Source organism: Asparagus officinalis, chromosome 2 (assembly GCF_001876935.1).
Source record: "Asparagus officinalis chromosome 2, Aspof.V1, whole genome shotgun sequence".
In the NCBI taxonomy this organism is placed as follows: Eukaryota; Viridiplantae; Streptophyta; class Magnoliopsida; order Asparagales; family Asparagaceae; genus Asparagus; species Asparagus officinalis.
Window position 1 is genome coordinate 77,956,031 of NC_033795.1, and position 22,804 is coordinate 77,978,834.

The 22,804-nt window shown below is 37.1% G+C and overlaps 1 protein-coding gene across 1 annotated transcript; it reads right to left on the reverse strand.

Moving 5' to 3' along the window:
• On the reverse strand, positions 16,150-16,869 carry LOC109831364. The gene is made up of 3 exons (XM_020398694.1): positions 16,715-16,869; positions 16,404-16,632; positions 16,150-16,295 (listed from the first exon to the last, which is right to left on the reverse strand). Exons 2-3 carry the CDS (start codon positions 16,618-16,620, stop codon positions 16,150-16,152), a joined length of 363 nt encoding a protein of 120 aa, XP_020254283.1. The 5' UTR covers positions 16,621-16,632; positions 16,715-16,869.

The following is a 22,804-nucleotide window of genomic DNA, read 5'->3' on the forward strand; positions in this document are numbered from 1 at the left end:
GTGGATCTTTGAAATTTGGGCACGTTCCGTAGGTTTTGTTGGGGTAGCCACTTGCGTGCGGGCACGGGGCACCTCTTTATTCCTTTAAAAGATGGGAGGTAGTTGAGGGGGAGCTCTTGGAATCCCATCCCCTTTGAATTTGATCCATTTCGTCCATAAAATAGAAGTAGTTGTCCTCGCTTTTTCTTGCAAAAATATTGGGTGGCATGTGCATTCTCACCTATATCCTCTTCGCTTCCGTAGGTTTTGTTGGGCTAGGGTGTCACTATGCTCATGCCCATGGTATTATAGCCTTCACTTACAAAAGATGTCCCGACATATATATAGAGAGAGTTAAACTTGTGTCAACTTAATTGGATATCAACTCTTTGTCCACTAAACTTTTTATCCACTCATCTATATATATAAAAAGTCACTTCATATTATGCAATGATCCCCGGGAAATATCTAATGGCTAAGAAGTTTGGTGGATGTCAACTTAAGTTGACACAAGTTTTGTTATATATATATATATATATATATATATATATATATATATATATATATGGTTTGGGCTTATGCACTATGTGACCGTTCTACATTGCTTGCTTGACTAGTTGTATTTTGCATTTAGTATTTCTCTTTACCCCATTTTTGATGGTGACAAAGGGGGAGAGAAATCTCCTCATTTGTTGCATATATTTAGGGGGAGCTCATAGATAGGGGGAGCACCTATCTATAAGCTATCTTATTTTTGCTCTTATATAATGGTTGGTTGTCATCATCAAAAAGGGGGAGATTGTTAGCCCTTATGTTTTGATGATGTTCTTACAACCACCATTATCGGTACTAATGGCTTATTGAGTGTAAATGTAGTAAACTCATTTGTCAAGCTCGTTAGTGCCATTAATGGAGGATGGATGGAATATATGCTACAACGAAGATATCCAAAGGAGGAGGAGGCCAAGAGATGAAGCAACGTTATTTCAAGAACGACAAATTCGATCAAAAGCTTCATCCGATTCAAGCTATATCAAAGCTCAAGTATATTGCTCTCTATATGAGGATATTAGCTTTCTTTTGTTTTTCTCTCTAGTGCTAGAATGTAGGCAAAGAGTTACTGAGTTTACTTGAAGCTATTGGGAATCACACACACGTTTTTCATACTTATGTTTTTAAGCGTTTTTTCACAAAATACTATTTTTCACAAGTATGAGTACCTATCTGCAAAATTCTTTTTCCAAGCAGTTTGTTTTTAGTATTAAAAACATTTTACAAAGTTTCAGAATTTTCAGAGGTCAAATAAATATTTTGCAAATATTTCAAGTTGGTCAAAAATCAGATTTCAGAAAGTATCAGAAATCGGTCGACCGGTCCGGTCGACCGATCCGATGACCTTTCTTCAGTATGTTTCCAGAGTGTCGTCGGTCGACCGGTACGGTCGACCGAATTTTCAATCTTTAATCGGTCGACCGTGCCGGTCAACCGATGAGTCTCTGAGTGTTTTACCAAATTTCCTTAGCTTCTCGCGGTCGACCGAATTTTTCGGTCGGTCGACCGAAGCACCTTTTCGGTCGACCGAAGGCTTTTTCCGGTGGACCGAAATTTTCTTCGGTCAACCGATTTTTGCCTCTGGTCAGCCGCGACTTTTTTAAACGGTCATTTACATCGAACACTGTGCTTTCACTTGTTAGTGATTGGCACAGTCTGTGATGAGGGTCTGAAGAAGAGATTATTATCTCATTTGGGAAGATTTGTTTTTGTTTTAAAATGATTTAAACTTTTCTATATAAACCCCCCAGACCTCTTCTTCTTCCTCAGCCCCAACGTTTGAAAAACCAGAGAGCTTTTTCTGTTTCCAGAGTAAATTTTCAAAACTCTGTTTTTCTCTCTGTTTCAAGTGTGATTCACCTCCCAGCTTCAGTATACCTTCTCTTTGCTATAAGGGCTGTGTAAAGAGAGGTTCTTGCATTTCTTTCTTCTGCTGTGTGAGTGAGATCTGTGGAGATCTACTGTGAGGGAGTGTGATCTGTGAGATCAAACTGTGTAGTGAGAGAGATCTGTGACGTAGGTCAGAGGACCGAACCTCGTTAACACATCGCGCGTCAAGGATAACGATTCCTAACCCTCTCTTATTTACTTTGTTTGCATCAGTTTACTGTGGATTGCTTGTCAACTGTTTTATTGCATTTTTAGAGCCTCTTGACCCTAATCACCCCCCCTCTAGGGTCCAACAATTGGTATCAGAGCTTGGTCTCTATATTAATTTCTTGGTTTAATCACCTTAGAGAAAAGATCTAATGGAGGCATCTTTGAATATGCATATGTTAGAAGGACAATCCACAACTAGACCACCTCTCTTCACCGAAACTAATTTTGCTTATTGGAAGGCTAGGATGAGAATTTACCTTCGTTGCATTGACCTTGACATCCTAGAGCTCATAGAAGAGAAATATGAAGAAAAGTCCAAAGTCGGGAACATGACCGATGGAGAAAGGCACCTAGCTAATCTCAACGCTAAGGCTATGAACGCCTTAATTTGTGGTCTTTCCCCTAATGAATATAATAGAGTTTCCACGTGTGTAACCGCATACGAAATTTGGGTAAAGTTATGTATCACACATGAAGGAACCCCCCAAGTTAAGGAATCTAAGATTAGTGGGCTTATGCATGAATATGAGCTATTTAAAATGCTTCCTAATGAATCCATTGATGCTATGTTTTCTCGCTTTACTAATATCATCAATGAATTACATGGTCTAGATAAGCAATTATCCATTCAAGAGATGAACTACAAGATACTTCGATCCTTGACTCCGACATGGGAACCCAAGGCTACGGCCATTGAGGAAGCTTATGACCTCACTACCTTGGCTCTTGATAGCCTTATTGGAAAGCTCAAAGTGCATGAGAAGAAGCTCAAGGGGAAGGAAAAGGAGGAAGTGTCATCACGCGAAGTTGAGGAGCCGTCACCAAAATTGAAGACCATAGCTCTCAAGGGAGCTAGTGACAACTCATCTTCGTCGTCGGAGAGTGAAGTTGATTTTTCTAGAGAAGTGGCTCATCTCTCTAGAAGAATCTCTAGACTTATCAAAATGAACAAAAAATTTAATCCCCGATCTAACAACAAGTTTTCATCTCGTGTAGGAAAATGCTTTGAATGCAACGAACCGGGTCACATCGCTAAGGATTGCCCCAAGCTCAAGGAGAAGTACATGAAGTACAAGAAGAAGAAGGCTATGTATGCCGGATGGGAAGAATCCGAACCAAGTGACTCGGAGAGTGATGAAGAAGGAGCAAAATTGGCTCTTCATGACCCAAATGTTTGTTTCATGGCAAATGAACATGAGGTAATATCCGAGGCCGAAAGTGAATCTTTCTATATGCAATGTGATATAGCTATGGCTTTAGAAGAGTTGAATTTTGAATTTAAAAGAATGTCTAAGGAATACTCTTCTTTCAAAAAATTACATGCCTCTTGTGATATTAAGCTAGAACAACTAACAACCTCTCTTGCTCTTAAAGATGAATTGCTAGGAGATCTCGATTTCGAGAATAAGCAATTAAGATCAAAGATTGAAAGATTAGAAATTGAGGGTTGTAGGACTAGACCCACTCATGCTTTTGCTAATTATCATCATGGTAGAAATAAGTTTTATGGCTCTCACTCTCATGCATACAAAAGAAACTTTGTGTGCACATATTGTATGAGACATGGACATATTTCTACTCATTGTAGAATCAAAGACAATGAAGATTTTTATGGTTTGAAATGGGTACCCAAAGGTACCAAGACTACTAACCACCAAGGACCCAAAACATGGGTACCTAAAGATACTATACATTCATCTTCTTTTATAGGGAACGTCACGGCAACGACTTAAGGAGATGTGGTACCTTGATAGTGGTTGCTCACATCATATGACGGGCAACAAAGAGTTATTTGCAACCCTATCAAGGATTGAAGGAGGCAATGTCTCCTTCGGTGGAGGTGAGAAAGGAAAAATTATTGGTATTGGTTCTATTGGTAAGAAACCTTCACCCATAATAGAAGATGTTTATTTAGTAAGTAGTTTGAATCATAATCTTCTTAGCATTAGCCAATTAAGTGATAAATGTTTTGATATTTCTTTTAAACCGGAAAAATACATCATTAGTATGGATGGAAAAATTATTTTTATTGCAAATCGTAAGTCTAATGTTTACATTTTTGAAATGAATGAGTTAGTTAATCAAGATGTGAAGTGTCTTGCGGCAATTGATGAAAATCCTTGGATTTGGCACAAAAGACTTAGACATGCAAATATGGAGTTAATATCAAAATTGTCTAAGAAGAATCTTGTGAAAGGGCTACCTAGCTTGCACTTCAAAAAAGATACAATTTGTGAGGATTGTGCCAAAGGTAAACAAACAAAATCTTCTTTCAAATCCATTCATGAGGTATCAACTTCTAAACCTTTGCAATTACTTCATCTTGATTTATTTGGTCCTATGCGTGTTACCTCTCTTGGAGGCAAACACTATGTTTTTGTGATTATTGATGATTTTTCTCGTTTTACATGGACAATATTTCTTGCTAAGAAAAATGATTGTTTTGAAGAATTTGCAAATCATGTTAAAAGAATTGAAAATGAAAAAGATTTGAAAGTTGTTAAGATAAGAAGTGATCATGGTGGTGAATTTCAAAATGAATTTTTCTATGATTTTTGTGCTCATCATGGTATAACTCATATGTTTTCCGCTCCTAGAACACCACAACAAAATGGTGTTGTTGAACGGAAAAATCGCACCATACAAGAGATGGCACGCACTATGCTTAATTCTTTTGATTTGCCAAAATATTTTTGGGCGGAAGCCGTCAACACGGCTTGCCATGTTTTAAATCGTGTTTTGATTAGACCAAAGCTTAAGAAAACCCCTTATGAACTTTATTTTGGAAAAACTCCTTTCATTGGCTATTTTCGTGTCTTTGGTTGCAAATGTTTTATTTTAAATACAAAAGATCACCATGATAAATTTGATTCCAAAATTGATGTTGGTATTTTCTTGGGTTATGCACCTCGAAGTAAGGCTTATAGGGTCTTCAATAAACGAAGCCTCGTTGTTGAAGAGTCTATAAACGTTACTTTTGATGAGACTAATGTTGGCTCTCAAGTTGTGTTGCCTAGGAAAGATGATGATGATGATATTGAGGGAGGATTGGACTTGTTGCAAATCAATGACACTCCCTCTATAGAAGTTCAAAAGGATGTGGATAGCACAAACGCTCAAGATCAAGTTGAACCACCTAAAGCTTGGAAATTCACATCAAATCATCCAAAGGAACAAATCATTGGGAGCCCTTCAAAAGGAGTTATAACTCGCTCAAAAGCCTTGAGTGAATGTGGTAATGTTGCATTTCTATCTCAACTAGAACCTAAAAAGGTTAATGATGCTTTAAATGATGAGTTTTGGGTTTTGGCTATGCATGAAGAATTAAACAATTTTCAAAGAAATGAAGTTTGGAAGTTAGTTCCTAGACCTAACAATGCTAGTGTTATTGGTACAAAATGGGTTTTTAGAAACAAACTTGATGAACATGGCATTGTAACTAGAAATAAAGCACGTTTGGTTGCCCAAGGATACAATCAAGAGGAGGGCATAGACTATGATGAAACCTTTGCACCGGTTGCAAGGTTGGAATCTATTAGGATGTTTTTGGCATTTGCTAGTTTTAAAAATTTCAAACTATTTCAAATGGATGTCAAAAGTGCTTTCTTAAATGGTTTTATAGAAGAGGAAGTGTATGTTGAGCAACCCCCCGGTTTTATAGATCATGCTTTTCCTAATCATGTTTACCGGGTACAAAAAGCTTTATATGGGTTGAAACAAGCTCCTAGGGCTTGGTATGCTCGCCTCTCTAGTTTTCTTATTGAAAATGGTTTTTCAAAAGGAACAATTGATAACACACTTTTTGTGAGAAAAAGGAAAAATGATTTCATTTTAGTTCAAATATATGTGGATGACATTATTTTTGGTGCTACTAATGAATCCTTGTGCAAGGAATTTTCTAAAGTTATGCAGGATCACTTTGAGATGAGTATGATGGGAGAGCTTACATTCTTTCTCGGGCTCCAAGTCAAGCAAACTAAGGATGGGATCTTCATTTCACAAAGCAAGTATGCGAAGGAATTGGTGAAGAAATTCAAGTTGGAGAATTCTAAGCATGCGCCTACTCCCATGAGTACTAGTGTTAAGCTTGATGCGGATGAGAGTGGTGAAGATGTGGACCAAAAACTATACCGAGGTATGATAGGTAGTCTTCTTTATCTCACCGCTAGTAGACCCGACATCATGTTTAGTGTATGTGCATGTGCACGTTTTCAAGCCTCTCCCAAAGCGTCTCATTTAATTGCGGTTAAAAGAATCATTAAGTATGTTAATGGAACTTTTAACCTTGGTTTGTTTTATCCAAAAAGTACCACTTTTGATTTATATGGTTTTTGTGATGCCGACTTTGCCGGATGTAAGGTAGATCGCAAGAGTACTAGTGGAACATGCCAATTCTTAGGAAATTCCCTTGTTTCTTGGGCTTCCAAGAAACAAAATTGTGTTGCATTGTCCACTACGGAAGCGGAATACATTGCCGCCGGCTTATGTTGTGCTCAAGTTTTATGGATGAAACAAAGTTTAGTTGACTATGATTTGAATTTTCAAAATATTAAAATCTTTTGTGATAACACAAGTGCCATAAATATTTCCAAAAATTCGGTTTTGCATTCTAGAACTAAGCATATTGACGTGCGCCATCATTTCTTACGCGATCATGTAGAGAGACAAGATGTATCCCTAGTATTTGTTGACACCAAATCTCAACTAGCGGATATATTTACTAAGCCTCTTGGAGAGGATGATTTTTGTCGCATAAGAAATGGTTTGGGCTTATGCACTATGTGAAAGTTCTACATTGCTTGCTTGATTAGTTGCATTTTGCATTTGGCATTTCTCTTTACCCCATTTTTGATGGTGACAAAGGGGGAGAGAAATCTCCTCATTTGTTGCATATATTTAGGGGGAGCTCATAGATAGGGGGAGCACCTATCTATAAGCTATTTTATTTTTGCTCTTATATAATGGTTGGTTGTCATCATCAAAAAGGGGGAGATTGTTAGCCCTTATGTTTTGATGATGTTCTTACAACCACCATTATCGGTACTAATGGCTTATTGAGTGTAAATGTAGTAAAATCATTTGTCAAGCTCGTTAGTGCCATTAACGGAGGATGGATGGAATATACGCTACAACGAAGATATCCAAAGGAGGAGGAGGCCAAGAGATGAAGCAACGTTATTTCAAGAACGACAAATTCAATCAAAAGCTTCATCCGATTCAAGCTATATCAAAGCTCAAGTATATTGCTCTCTATATGAGGATATTAGCTTTCTTTTGTTTTTTCTCTCTAGTGCTAGAATGTAGGCAAAGAGTTACTGAGTTTACTTGAAGCTATTGGGAATCACACACACGTTTTTAAACTTGTGCTTTTAAGCGTTTTTCACAAAATACTATTTTTCACAAGTTTGAGTACCTATCTGCAAAATTCTTTTTCCAAGCAGTTTGTTTTTAGTATTAAAAACATTTTACAAAGTTTCAGAATTTTCAGAGGTCAAATGAATATTTTGGAAATATTTCAACTTGGTCAAATAACCTGATTTCAGAATATGTCAGAAATCGGTCGACCGGTCCGGTCTACCGATCCGATGACCTTTCTTCTCTATGTCTCCAGAGTGTCGTCGGTCGACCGATACGGTCGACCGAATTTCTCAACCCTTAATCGGTCGACCGTGCCGGTCGACCGATGAGTCTCTGGATGTTTTGTCAAAACTCCTTAGCTGCTGGCGGTCGACCGATTTTTTCGGTCGGTCGACCGAAGGTATTTTTCGGTCGACCGATATTTTCTTCGGTCAACCGATTTTTGCCTCTGTTCAGCCGCGACTTTTTTAAAACGGTCGTTTGCCTCGAACCCTGTGCTTTCACTTGTTAGTGATTGGCACAGTCTGTGATGAGGGTCTGAAGAAGAGATTATTATCTCATTTGGGTAGATTTGTTTTTGTTTTAAAATGATTTAAACTCTCCTATAAAATCCCCAGACCTCTTCTTCTTCCTCTAAGCCCTAACGTTTGAAAACCAGAGAGCTTTTTCTGTTTCCTGAGAAAATTTTCAAAACTCTGTTTTTCTCTCTGTTTCAAGTGTGATTCACCTCCCAGCTTCAGTATACCTTCTCTTTGCTATAAGGGCTGTGTAAAGAGAGGTTCTTGCATTTCTTTCTTCTGCTGTGTGAGTGAGATCTGTGGAGATCTACTGTGAGGGAGTGTGATCTGTGAGATCAAACTGTGTAGTGAGAGAGAGATCTTGTGGGATCGCTGTGTAGACGAAGTTCCGGCTTCCAAACCGGATGTGTTAGTGGATTTCTCCTCGAGAGTGGGGAGCGGGGACGTAGGTCAGCGGGCCGAACCTCGTTAACACATCGCGCGTCAAGGATAACGATTCCTAACTCTATCTCTTTCTATTTGATTGCACTTCTGTTTTGTGGTTTGCTTGTGCTGAGTTTTAAATTGCATATTAGAGCCTCTTGACCCTAATCACCCCCCCTCTAGGGTCCAACAATTGGTATCAGAGCTTGGTCTCTATATCAGTTTTTGGTTTAACAACCTTAGAGAAAAGATCTAATGGAGGCCTCTTTGAATATGCATATGCTAGAAGGACAATCCAATCACCTCTAATCTCCGTTTCCGCCGATTTCTTCTTTGGTGACTAGTCCTACATGTTGCCTATCACCTCCAATTTGTATCACGTTCTAACTCAGTCTCTATCTCTCTCGGTAACGTCTGAAATATAGCTCGACGGCAGCAGCGAGCAGAAAATAGCAACGCCGTGCCGACTTCACGCGTGTTTTCCGACCATCTCCGGTCTCCGTTTTCACCACCGTCTTCGCTGGTGTGTAGCCCTTTATATTGTCTATCACACGGTATCTTCCTTTCACTTGGGCTCATTTTCTACCTCTCGTTATATCGCTTCGAATATTGTTAGTTCTAACTTGCCCCCAACTAGCTAGAACTAACATAGGGAGATGGGAAAGCTGGGTTTGAGGGATTGAAGAGATGGGATAAAGTTATTTTGGAGATTTTAGCTTAGCTGGCATGTAATAATGGCTAAAAAAGGGCTGCAGTACAAAGTGTCACACTTTAAGGGGCTGAATCACATGGAGGAAACTAAGAGGGGCTGCAGCACATGAAGTTTCTGTTTTTGGCACTGCAACCCCAACCCATAGCCGACTCAATGAATTATAACCATTTTAATTATTAAGTATAATCATTTTATTTGTTGAAAGACTCAACGATATAAAGAGCTAACGTGACAATATATAAAAATATTTAACATAAACTAGCTATAGTTAATAGGTACTGGTTAAGTTAACAGACGCTAGGTATAATTAACATGTAATGACTAAACTTAGTAGGTATTAGATATAGTTAGAGGTAATGACTAAAGTTAATAGGCATCCGTTGATGGCTGATATCAAACAGTCATTAAGAGAAAATATTAAGTTGATGGAGGCCCTAACCCTCCAAATATCCAATTCTGAGGCGTGTTGTTCTTCCATGCACAAGTAGAAAATTGTAAGAGGGTGGGGTTGGGAAATCAGATGAAGGAATTCGGTGGTGAAATCAGCAAACTGCTGCTAGATGGCTTTAGTGATCCATTGGGTGGACTCTTCAAGCTGAGCTTGGGTAACATAGACTGGATGTGATGCTCCAGGGTGAACTGATTAGGCTTATGCTTAGAATCAAACATGATTGTTTGAAGAAGAGAGAAGGTCTCACGGTGGGCGTCAAACTGTTGATGGCTGATATCAAACAGTCACTAAGAGAAAATATTAAGTTGCTAGAGGTTGTCTAACCCTCCGAATATCTGGTTTTGAGGTGTGTTGTTCTTCCCTGCATAAGTAGAAAATTGTAAGATGGCGGGGTTGGGTTCCTTGGTTGTTCCTCCGACGATCAAGTCAGTAATATGTTTGAGTGGAGAAGTAACTGAACTATAGAAGTTTTTAAGCACAATGGGTAGAGAAAAAGATCTTACATTATTATTGAAAATAGTACCCCTATTTATAATGGTGATAGAGGGGTAGGATGATAATTTTGATCGAGTATGGGCTGGCGGCCATGTCACTATTTGCTTTACAAGCATCAGTCGATGAGTGGAGGAGAGGTCACTTCGGTATTTAATGCGAAGTGATTAGGGGTGTGCGGTGCCGACGTGGTTCGATATGTCATAAAAACTATTGGGGGAAGAGGAATTATGACGCCCATAATGCATTTAATGGTATTTATTAAGAGATGATTGGCTGTCAGTGCACGGAAAGGGGGTCGAGGCTCGAGATATTTCGTCACCTTTCTACTTGTCCCGTGGTCAAGAAGTACCGCCCTTTGAGTCACATTCGCAAGATGTCAGTCGAATGGTCATTCGAGTAGGTCGATCACGGAGTCGACCTAGCCAGGGGTCGACATGTAGTGCCATTTGAGTCCTCCTCGCGAGATGTCAGCGCGTCGAGTAGTCCGAACTGGATCTTGGGTTATTTTGAAGTACTGGCTTGATTACCGATGTTGCGGGACACTTGTCTGCCATTGATTAGATATTACTTTTCAGCACTAAAATGACTATAATAGTATCGAATATAGTTAACATGTACTGATTAAAGTTAACAGATATCAAATATAGTTAACATATACTGGATAAAGGTAACATGTAACTAATATAATTAACAAGTACTGGCTAAAGTTAACATATACTGGATATAGTTAACAAGTGATGACTAAAGTTAACATGTACCTAATATAAGTTAACATATAATGGGTACATGTAACATTGAATAGATAAACTTAACATGTAATTGATAAACTTAACAAGTTGTGACAGAAGTCATAATACAACTTGAAGGAGCATATGCACTAATCTTTAAAAGTCCCCACTATCTATCCTAATGAGCTTGTAACATGGCATAGTGGGAGTTAAAGTAAATACTACCAATGCTTTCTCTTCTTTATTTTTGCTTTATAGTAATGTTTTCTCGTCTTTATTTGGGCAAAGCAAAAATTGAATTGTTTAATTGAACACAATTGTGCATTCAAAATCAGAACTATGTACTCTCCTTTGCATTTAAATGACAAGATAACTCACATCGCATTAGCACGGGCCATAAAATCCTAATTCAACACAATTGTGTATTACAAAACCTAAGCTTTGTTTCAAAATCAAAGCTGTAAATTTACAGAGACCTCACACATCTCTCTTTAGAATTTCATCAAATATTTTGCAAACAATCTCCAAACTGCCACATATCACATATACACTTAACATACTACTCCAAAAAACCAAGTTCAGGATAGAGGCGAGCTTGGAGAGGATATACTACTCCAGATAACCTGTTCCTATTACGTATCACAAGTACATGTTAATTATATCATGTATTTGTTAATTATAAATGGTTCTTGTTAAGTATCACATGTATATGTTAACTATAACAAGTACATATTAACTGTAAACTGTTCTGGTTAAGTATCACATATAACCGTTAACTATAATCTATACCTATTAAAAGTAACTTATAATTCATATATTGGACAATTTCTCATCGCGTGTTAATTAATAAGCAAACAAATACTAGAGCCAACGTGACCATATATAAAAATATTTAACAGGTATTGGATATAGTTAACATGTAAGGGATAAAGTTAACATAATTAACATGTACTGACTAAAGTTAACAGGTACGGGATATATTTAACAAATAATGACTAAAATTAATAAGTGACGAATATAGTTAACTGGAACTAATTAAAGTTAATAAATATTGGATATAATTAACAAACACTGACTAAAGGTAACACGTAGTGGATATAGTTAATAGGTTCTAGGTAAAAAGTTAACATGCAGTGGATACGTCGACCCAAAGCGTAGCAAAATGAGGTCGATTGACAGTAATATCAATTGAGTTCTACTTCAATTTTATTTCATTTGTATAGATATAAACAATTCCATGATTTTCATAATAAGATCAATCTATTTTTTAACCTTTGAATTCAACATATGCAAAGTTCTCTGGTTAAAGCAAAACAACAAACACATTGTGTGCGGTTCTAAAAGAACACGATCATAACACATATGACCCAAATTTGATATATATATATATATATATATATATATATATAGATTAATGAGTATCCTTGTCATAGGAGGGGATTTCCTCCTTGATGCTTATGTGACACAATCCCCACCATCCTTATAGGGGCTGTTTGGTTCGTTTACGTCACTTTTCATAGATGATTTTCCTTCACTTTCTTGTGTTTCCTTCACTTTCCTGAAAAATGTTTCTTGTGTTAGTTTCGCCCAAAAATATGTAGTGAAAGTACTTTACATCATTTTCTAGTGTTTGGTTCAACTTTAAAAAAGAAGAAAATATGTAGTGAAAGTACTTTACATCATTTTTTAGTGTTTGGTTCAAACTAAAAAATTAAGAAAACTTGATTGTGATCACCATGGTAAGATTACCACCAAACATAATAGTTGTGCTCAGAAAAGGCCATTATTTCATTATCTGCCTCGCCATAAAGTTTATAAAACAATGTTGGTTGCAATATATTGCCTCGCCAATATATTGTTGCTATAAACTTTGGCTGCATATCTTAAAAATAGCCCATCATCATAACACAAAATATGCATACCAACCAAAAGCCAACCAAGAGCTGAAACCAAGGCCGAGAGCAGGTTGAAACCATGTACTTAATTAAAACAAAGGCCAAGCATCAACATGAAACCAAAGGCCAAGCATAGCTGACCAACAACAAATAATAGTACCAAGAGCTGGAACCAAGGCAGAGAGTGCAATAAACCTGCACAAAATTTAAATAAGGGCCAAGCATCAACTGAATCCGAAGGCTATCATCATAGCTGACCAACAACAGGACAAGCAAGAGCTGCAAGAGGCCAACATAACCAAACCCCAAGCAACAAGCTGCTGCAACACAAGGAAAGCACAACAAAATGTCAAGAAACAAGAGCTGCAAGAGGCCAACACAACCAAACCCCAAGCAACAAGCTGCTGCAACACAAGGAAAGCACAACACAATGCCAAGAAATAAGAGCTACAAGAGGCCAACACAACCAAACCCCAAGCAACAAGCTACTGCAACACAAGGAAAGCACAACACAATGCCAAGAAACAAGAGCTGCAAGAGGCCAACACAACCAAACCCCAAGCAACAAGCTGCTGCAACCAAGGAAAGCACAACAAACTGCCAAGAAACAAGAAAAAACCAGGCTGCAACCAAGGCCAACACAACCAAATGCCAAAGACCAACCATACACCAAATCCAGGCTGCAACCAAGGAAAGACCAACCGCAGGCCAACACAAGAAAAAACCAAAGGCTGCACACAAGGAAAGCACAACACAATGCCAAGAAACAAGAGCTGCAAGAGGCCAACACAACCAAACCCCAAGCAACAAGCTGCTGCAACACAAGGAAAGCACAACACAATGCCAAGAAACAAGAGCTGCAAGAGGCCAACACAACCAAACCCCAAGCAACAAGCTGCTGCAACCAAGGAAAAGCACATATGCCTCGCCATGAAGTTTATAATAGCAATGTTGGCTGCATATACTGCCTCGCCAATTGATTACTAGTATAAACTCTAGCTGCATATCTTCAACAATGAAGCCCATCATCATAACACATAAAATGCATACCTCTTTAACTTTAATTCATCGAGGGGAAATCATTATAGAACCCCACTTGTAAACCTGTCAAACAAGTTTGCATTAGCATACCAAGTTTATAATTTTTGACAATAAAGCCACGACTGAGATGCATGAAAATGATGAAAAAACAGAAATAACCATTACGCTCATTGACCATAGTTTAATACATGAAAGTTTAATACATGTACCATAGTTGTGTTTGCAAAATGATGAGCAATCATCCAACCACATGACCAAACAAAAATAATTACGCTCATTTACATACAAAAATAATTATACTAGCATTGTTACAATTATCTAGTTTCACAAAAATATCCCAAAAGCATCGTAATCCGAGCAAAGGCCAACATTCTAATCAAGAGGTTGACTCTTCATGAACTCAGTCAACGCCTTCTTTTGCATAATAGTTGGCCTCCCCATAAACAACCTAGCTTGTGATTCATTCTCATGCAATTGTTGATAAAACTTATCAAGAATTTCTATGTCAAATTCATCATGTGCAAATATAGCTTGTGCCAACTTCTCGGTCCAATGCATACTCACCATGCGCATAGATGAGGTGAATTGTTTTACCTCATTTACTATCTCACGCATAAGCACCGTGTCCTCACTAAACCTAGGCTCCTTTCCTTTACGTTTCTTTGACCCGTTATTTTTACCTTTGTTCACACTAGAAGATGGATTGGATTTTGAGGGCATAGTTGGACCCTTCGGTGGTGGAATATCATCTTCATCTATATCAACATAGCTAGGTGTGTTCTCCTTTGGCATATTAATATCATCATCATCATCACCAATATTAAAATGTGCACTATCACCAAATTGTGACAACACATCTACCGCATAATCTCCTCTAGCAACATCGTCTCCAATAATAGTTACGAGGTCTTCATAATGTTTCATGGGCTTGTTGATGTATTCCCTAAGTTTAGAACTATTCATACTTTTATCCTGCATAGTTTAATGCATATATCAAAAACATATAGGACAACATTGAACAAAATTAGAAATATTTGTTAAGATATGAACACTAGAAAATTGTAAATACCTCTAGCCATCTATCAAAGCAAGCTTCATCCATAATCACCATCTTCTTTGCATCATCCCATCCGGCACCGCTCAAGTCACGACATTTTTGCATGTCCAAGAATCTATTACGAATAGTTCTCATACGATTTTTCACATTCTCGGAAGTGAACGTTGAACCTAATTGTTCATTTATATGAAAGGCGGCGCTAGTTTTTTTGAACCTCTTATCCGCTTTCAATCCATCCCTAGCACATTTTGCAAGGAAAGGAATTAACAAATCATCCTGTTTACTCTCCCTCAATATGTTAACTCTCCTCTTGCAAGCCTCTTTCTTCTTGGATTTATGAGCAATAGCTTTCTTTTTCCTCTTTGGATTAGGGGATGAACTTTCATCACCATCAATATCATTAGCACTCCTCTTGTTGCTTTGACATTGTTGAATAGGTGACGGAGTTTCACCCACGCTATAACTTTGACGTTGTAAACTTGGAGGAGCATTTAGCATGTTCATGAATGACATTGTAGGTTGTTGGCCAATTCCCCAAAAGTTAGCATCTTGCATTTGCAAATTATTCCAAAAATTAGGACCTTGGCCAACTTGTGAAGAGTGATAAGGCATAAAGCCCGGGTTAAACCCACAAGGGAATGATGAATTCCTTGGGGTTCGAGGCGATGAATTGGATGTCGTACTCTTGCCTTTGACCTTATCAAGTTCCTCACAATTGAAGTTGTCGGCCATACCTAGAAAATAGTTATAGAGAAATACGAAATAAATATACGTAAGTTGAGTAAATAAAGTGTGTCCTAAGAGAATTACATACAACACATAATAGTACACACGCTAACATAAAATGAACATAAAATGAAGTACATGAAATATGTCATCACACGCTAACAACACATAATGTTTTACACACGCTAACATAAAATGAAGTACATGAAAATAGAATAATTCAAAACATGAGACAACATCACTATCAAATTGCATCACATGCCTATTTCATTAGTATTCCCTCCCTTATACTTATCACAATAATCAACCCACATTTCCCAAGCTATTTAATCTCTACGATTCTTCCATACGTTTCTTGATTCTGCTTGCTCCCTTTGAGTTTGGGGTTGAGAGAAATCAACAATATTATTATCATCTTCATTAGCAACTTCACCTTCATCATCTTCGATCTCAACGGTCTCATTGAATATGTCATCATCCGGGTCAACCATTGCAATATAATTGTGAAGAACTGCACAAGCTAATACAATATCCACTTGCGCGCGAAAAGGGTAATGAGGTTTCGCGGTGAGAATTTTGAAACGATTCTTCAAGCAACCAAATGTAGATTCAATCTTAGACCTTAAAGAAGAATATGAATAATTCCCTTCTATTTTTAGGTGTTCTTCCTATTTGTTCCTTCAAATGGTAACGAACACCACGATATGGGGAGATAAAACCCGGCATGGTCGTGTATCCCGCATCACACAAGTAATACTTTCCTACAAATGCATGATGTGAAAATGTTTAGTAGAATTTTTTGTCAATTCATTGAATAAACCAATATTAATTAAAGTAATTACTTAAAATTTAAGATATGATGAAATTACCATCGTAAACTTTCAAGCCATGAGGTTGTGGCCTACACAATGCATCTTGGAGGACTCTAAAGTCATTTGCAGAACCTTCCCATCCAGCTAATACGTAAGTGAATAACTTGTTTGGAGTGCAAGCCGCTAAAACATTTTGTGTAACACCTTTTCGACCACGGAATCGTGGTTGAAGACTAGCAGGTAGCGTAGCATCAACATGTGTACCATCTATCATACCAATACAATCCTAGAGAACAAAAAACTACAATTGAATCCTTTTTTTTTAATTAAATGAACATGCTTTTAATCACAAATTAAAGAGAGAATACCTTGAAATAAGGATAGTATAGAGGGTTGCTAAGGATCTCCTGTGGAACTTCATTCCGTGCTTGTCTTAAAAAGCGTGGTCGTATGTGGCAAATAGCTTCTAACACTTTGTTGAAATACCTACTCACAGTCTCGCCAGATCTAATGAAATGTGACCTAATACTTTGATTTTTAGTTTTATGCCCCAAAATATTCAAAGTCATAGCAAGTTGCTCCTCCACTGTAACATGTCTTGAGTCTCATAATAAATCGTTGCTCCTCAATATCTCTGCAAGATTCATAAAAGCACCACTTCGCATTCTAACATAGTTGACACAACTATCACTAAATCCATTATATATACGATCCAAGTGTTGTTTTCTATTTTGATATTGAATTGTTTTCTCAACACTAGGACCTGCACGTATAGATCTACGTCTACTTTGCATTCTCCTCATGAATACCATAACCATAACCAAGACAGATAGTACAGCACCCAAACACATATTAACTACGGTTTCTTCATCGAGATCACCATCCATCTAAAATACAAACGTCATATTAAAGCAGATAGTCACAGTAAATGAAGATGGTTGTCTAATTATATTGCTAAGGTCCTACTTGCAAAATGAAAAGACAAAGCTATTAGACTTGGGTTCAAAAATATATTTGGAAACTAATGCAGACAAAATGTAGTTCAATTTGAAATATGTTATTTACAATTATAAATACATATTTTTCTCTTCCTATCCCTAGGTCAAGAAAAATGGTAACTACAATATGTGTACATATAGAGAAGAATGCCATTAATAAGTCACTCAAATGAGCTATCAGAGATTTTACACACTTAAAGCTTATAGTTTGTCATCACATTTAATGTTTGCCTTCAAATTAATCATCAATTTGTTTCTTAGTTCATATTCAGTTCATCAAAACCCAAAGCCATGCTCAAGAACAAGAAAGTCCATAACTATGTACCTATCAACTCATCAAAACCCAAAGCCATGCTCAAGAACAAGAAAGTCCATAACTATGTACCTATCAACTAATTGAATGCAGACAAGGAGTTTCTAACCATAAAAATTGATTCATTTCCCATCATTCTAAGAAATAAAATGTTTTTCGACTATACTAATTTCTTATTATGCAAACTGTGCCCACAAATCATGATAAATTTGCATGGAAAAATTTATAACGTAGTCAAACAGACCACGAAATTGCTACTAATATTCTTAAAAGTTATAACACGAGGTTGATCAAGCATGGTAATTTTTGCAAACTGTGACCTTCATTCATGATAATCGATCTTCATCAATTACTAATTTGTTTTTACGCAAAGACCAAATGAAATTGCTACTAATATTCATGTTAGCGACCAATTTTCTCAAGAACAACGATCGTCAGGCCAAATCCCCAAATCAACCGCAAGAACAAGAACAGCGATCGTCAGGCCAAATCCCCAAATCAACCGCAAATCAACCGCAAGAACAAGAACAGCGTTTAGGGTTTTTTACCTGAGTAGCGCCCAATTTTCTCAAGAATAGCGATCGTCAGGCCAAATCCCCAAATCAACCGCAAGAACAAGAACAGCGATCGTCAGGCCAAATCCCCAAATCAACCGCAAGAACAAGAACAACGATCGTCAGGCCAAATCCCCAAATCAACCACAAGATCAAGAACAACGACCTTTCAAAATGCCAAATCAACCGCAAGCTCTCAAGAACAGCGATCTCCTTTAAATCCCCAAATCCACCGTAAGATCTCAAGAACAACAAACTCAAGATCGCAAGAGATCAAAACGGAGGAAGATCGAGAGCTGAAGGAGCAAAAAGCCGTGCGAAGAGCAGGTGGCGGGAGAAGATGGAGGGAAGGAATGGCGCGGTGATCAGAAACCTAGGGTGAAAGGGGAGCGGAGGGGGGGAAACGAGATTTGATCACTTTCCACCAAAATCGGGGTTTTTGGAACGGAAAATAACTTTCAGCAAATCGCCACTTTCAGCCCCCTTTTCTTTAGCTGCTCAAAACGAACCAAACATCCGTAAATGAAGAAAACCGACAGATTTTTCGTCGTCAGTTTTCAAAATGGGCTTTTACGTCACTTTCAGCTCAAATTTGAGCGAAACAAACAGCCCCATAAAGTAGGAGAAAGAGAGTGAGTTAGTGGGGATTCGTGCCTATTTTATGCGGATGGTGGGGATTGTGACACATAGGCAACAAGGAGGGAAATCTCATCCTATGATAAGGATACCCATTAATCTCATACATATATATATATATATATATATATATTTCTAGAAGGAAAGAAGATATTATCTCATAAAGGAAGTGACCACTCATATAGTGCTATTACTTCGTAGAAAACCAGTTTTAAATTCATGGTCGGTGGAATTCAAATCTAGTTTGCTAAGATACAGTATTAAAGTAAATAACTCAACCATTTTATTATAACTTTAAAGTTATGATAAGAATTAACTGTTAAGCTTTTATATTTTAACATAACCCTTACCTAGGGTCGAGCGTCCAAATTGTCCCTTTTCACTTGTTGAAATTATTGAAGTTGCCCTCTTTAGCTCTTGTCTCCACTCACTAACTACGTGATAGCATCCTCTTAGACTCAAAAATATAATCCCAACTAGTGTTATACCCGCCCAATGCTGTGACTTTTTCTTTTAAAACTGTCAATATAGAATTTCACATAGTGCTACCAAAAAAGAATATATATATATATATATATATATAGGGAGAGGTTCAAATAAAAACCTCACTATCCTAAAAACTAAAAATCAATCCTCTCCATTGGATCTAGATTCATCCAATGGCTGAGATTAAAGCTGCATAAGGATAATCATGTAAAATTAACAACCACCAAAGAGAGGTAATGAATGCATGTCTGTTGAGTTCTCCAAAAGCCACAACATATCTCTCTCTCTCTCTCTCTCTCGAAAATCACAGCAACTCTCTCTCTCTCTCTCTCTCTCTCTCTCTCTTCAACAGCTCCCTATCCAAAAAGTCAAGATAGCTCTCTCTCTCTAAAACTCGTGCCAACTTATCTAATGCTACGTTTGCCTTCAACTGCATCTCTATCAACGGTCTTCTTCAACCTTCGTCTTCAACCTTCATCTTCAACCACCGTCTTCAACCTTTGTCATCGTTAAATTATTTTGACGTTTTAATGGTAAGTTTATGAAATTTGTTTGATTTTTCGTCTAAATGTTTTAGTTTTAACCTTAAAGATCGTAGCTTTTTGTTGTAAAAGGTAAAAAATTTCACATTTTAGTCTGAAAAGTTTCCTGTTTATTGAAGAAACCAGTTGAAAAACGAAGACACGCATGTGTTAATCTAGATTCACTGCAGTGAATCTAGATTCACTACAGTGAATCTCGATTCACACATGCGTGTCTTCGTTTTTCAACTGGCTTAAAGATCGTAGCTTTTTGTTGTAAAAGGTGAAAAATTTCACCTTTTAGTCTGAAAAGTTTACTGTTTTTTGAAGAAACAAGTTGAAAAACGAAGACACGCATGTGTGAATCTAGATTCACTGCAGTGAATCTCGATTCACTACAGTGAATACAGATTCAGTTATGTAAGGTGTTTATTTTTTACCATAAAAATCGTAACTTTTTGCTATAAAATATGAAATCTTTTCATGGTTTAAAATTTTATAGCTTGATGATAGGAAGTTTGTTGAATCAAAAACTTTTGCTGTAAAGGGCATCCAATTTAAAATTTTGTTGTAAAGGGTAAAATTTAAGTGAAGTGAATCGATGTTCACTGAACTAAATACTCTTGAACTAAATAGCTTCAATATAAGTTATAGATGTTTACTGAACTAAATACAAACTTATATTTTAGCTTCAATATAAGTTATCGATGTTCACTGAACTAAATACAAACTTATATTTTAGCTTCAATATAAGTTATCGATGTTCACTGAACTAAATACAAACTTATATTTTAGCTTCAATATAAGTTATCGATGTTCACTGAACTAAATACAAACTTATATTTTAGCTTCAATATAAGTTATCGATGTTCACTGAACTAAATACAAATTTAGTTTAAGTAAAAGTCATGTTTTACGTACTCTTGAATTAAATTGGAAATCACAAATTTAGTTGTTTTTTGCAGGGAGTTGATAAACCTATGTGACTAGACACTGGAACAATGAATACGACGGGATGAATCTGATTTCACTTCAGTGAATCTCGATTCACTGAAATGAATCTACTTCAGTGAATCTCGATTCACATCATTGAATCAAGATTCACTGTAGTAAATCTCCGTTTATCCATGCCATCCACGTGCAAACGCAAGTCTTCTGAAGTCTATGAAGAGAACCTATCCCATTAGATCCATTGTTTCACTTAAGATTCATTGTACATTAATTTTATTGAATATCAATTTATATTGTTTATCTGTAACTCTAAAATAGTTGATTTATGTTTGCCCACTATCTGAATTTACCTGTACAGATGTAACATTATAATATTCAATCTAGATTAAATCTCAATTCAGTTTTTGATTCATCAATGGTGATTCTATGTTCATTGATATAATGATTCTTGTTTATTTTTAGATTTAGGCAGCTAAGATGTAAACTCAAGTCATTTCAGTATCGGATTTGGTAAAAATTTTAAAAATTGTATTGGATAGTTGTGAAACCTTGAAAGGCTATAACTTTGTGTATCAGCGTCGTATTGAGACGATAATTCAAAAAATACCTCTATCATGCAAAATGGAGGATAATTTGGTTTATTTGGTTTTAGTCAAACCGAATCACAAATTTGACTTCACCGTAAAGATACAAACGAGATAGCGTCATGTTGAGGTTACAGTTATTCAAAATAACTCATAAATTGTCGACAGAATCGAGATCCATCGTTATGAATTTAGATTCAACTAGTTATATTAGAATAAGAGTTGAACATGATAATCCATAAATATACAAACTAAAATAACTTTTGTATTAATCAACAGTTAACGACAAACTTAGATTTGGTAACACTGTTTAAAGATATAGTAACTAATCATCAATTTTTTCTCAGTTTTGAACCCTTTCTTGATCCTTGTTTGACACTAACAAATTCATTGAATCTCGATTCATTGAAGTAGTGAATCGAGATTCACCTCAGTGAATCAAGATTCACTGAAGATTCACTGAAGTGAATCTCGATTCACTTCACTTCAAATAGTCACTGATGCGAAAGAAACTTCATCCTTTCGTATTCATTGTTTCACAGGCATGTCTCTTCATAAAATAAGAGCAACAAACAACCAATGAATCCAGATTCACTGGAGTGAATCCAGGTTCACTGGAGCGAATCCAGGTTCACTCCAGCGAATCCAGGTTTACTCCAGCGAATCCAGGTTCACTCCAGCGAATCCAGTTTCACTTCAGTAGCAGCACAACAGCACAGCAGCAGCAACACAACACAACAAGACCACCAACTTGTGAACAACAATTAAATAAATATTAACTCTAACTTGTGAACAATAATTAAATAAATATTAACTATATATGGCTCTCGATTCACTCCAATGAATCCAGATTCACTAGAGTGAATCAAGATTCACTGTAGTGAATCAAGATTCACTGAATTAAATCTAGATTCACTGGATCGAAACTCGTTATCAAACAATAGCAAATCTGCAAAAATAAAAAACAAAAAGAATAAGAATCGTCGTGAACAAAAATAAACAAACAAGACAGGAATTTTTCTTTTTTTTAAGAGAAGATTTTGGCGGTCGAGGGGCTTCGTCGACGGCGTCGAGGGGCTTCGACCAACTCGAAGCTGGTCGAGAACGACGTCGAGGGGCTTCGGTGTCGGCGTGGGCTCGTCGATGGTCTTCGACGGCGAGCTCGTCGAGGGTCGTCGGGGCGTCTGCGTGAGCTGGAGCGTCGACGTGAGCATGAGCGTAGGGGAAGAGAGAGAAATGGGGAAGTGAAAGGACGCTTTAGAGAAATGTGTTCTTCATCATCTCCGGTTTCCAATGTTGCCAGCAACCATTGTAGTGAATCATTCCCATTTTACCCTTTTCACAATAAATTTTACAGCTGATGTGTATTAGATTTGTGTATATTTTCAATTTTGCCATCGAAATATAGACCATTG

Bases quoted from the DNA above. Each gene is read 5' to 3' on its own strand.
- LOC109831364 (XM_020398694.1), bottom strand. From the start codon at position 16,620: ATGATAGATGGTACACATGTTGATGCTACGCTACCTGCTAGTCTTCAA. The intron at 16,296-16,403 runs GTAATTTCATCA...ATGCATTTGTAG, and splicing joins TGGCTTGAAAGTTTACGATG to GAAAGTATTACTTGTGTGAT.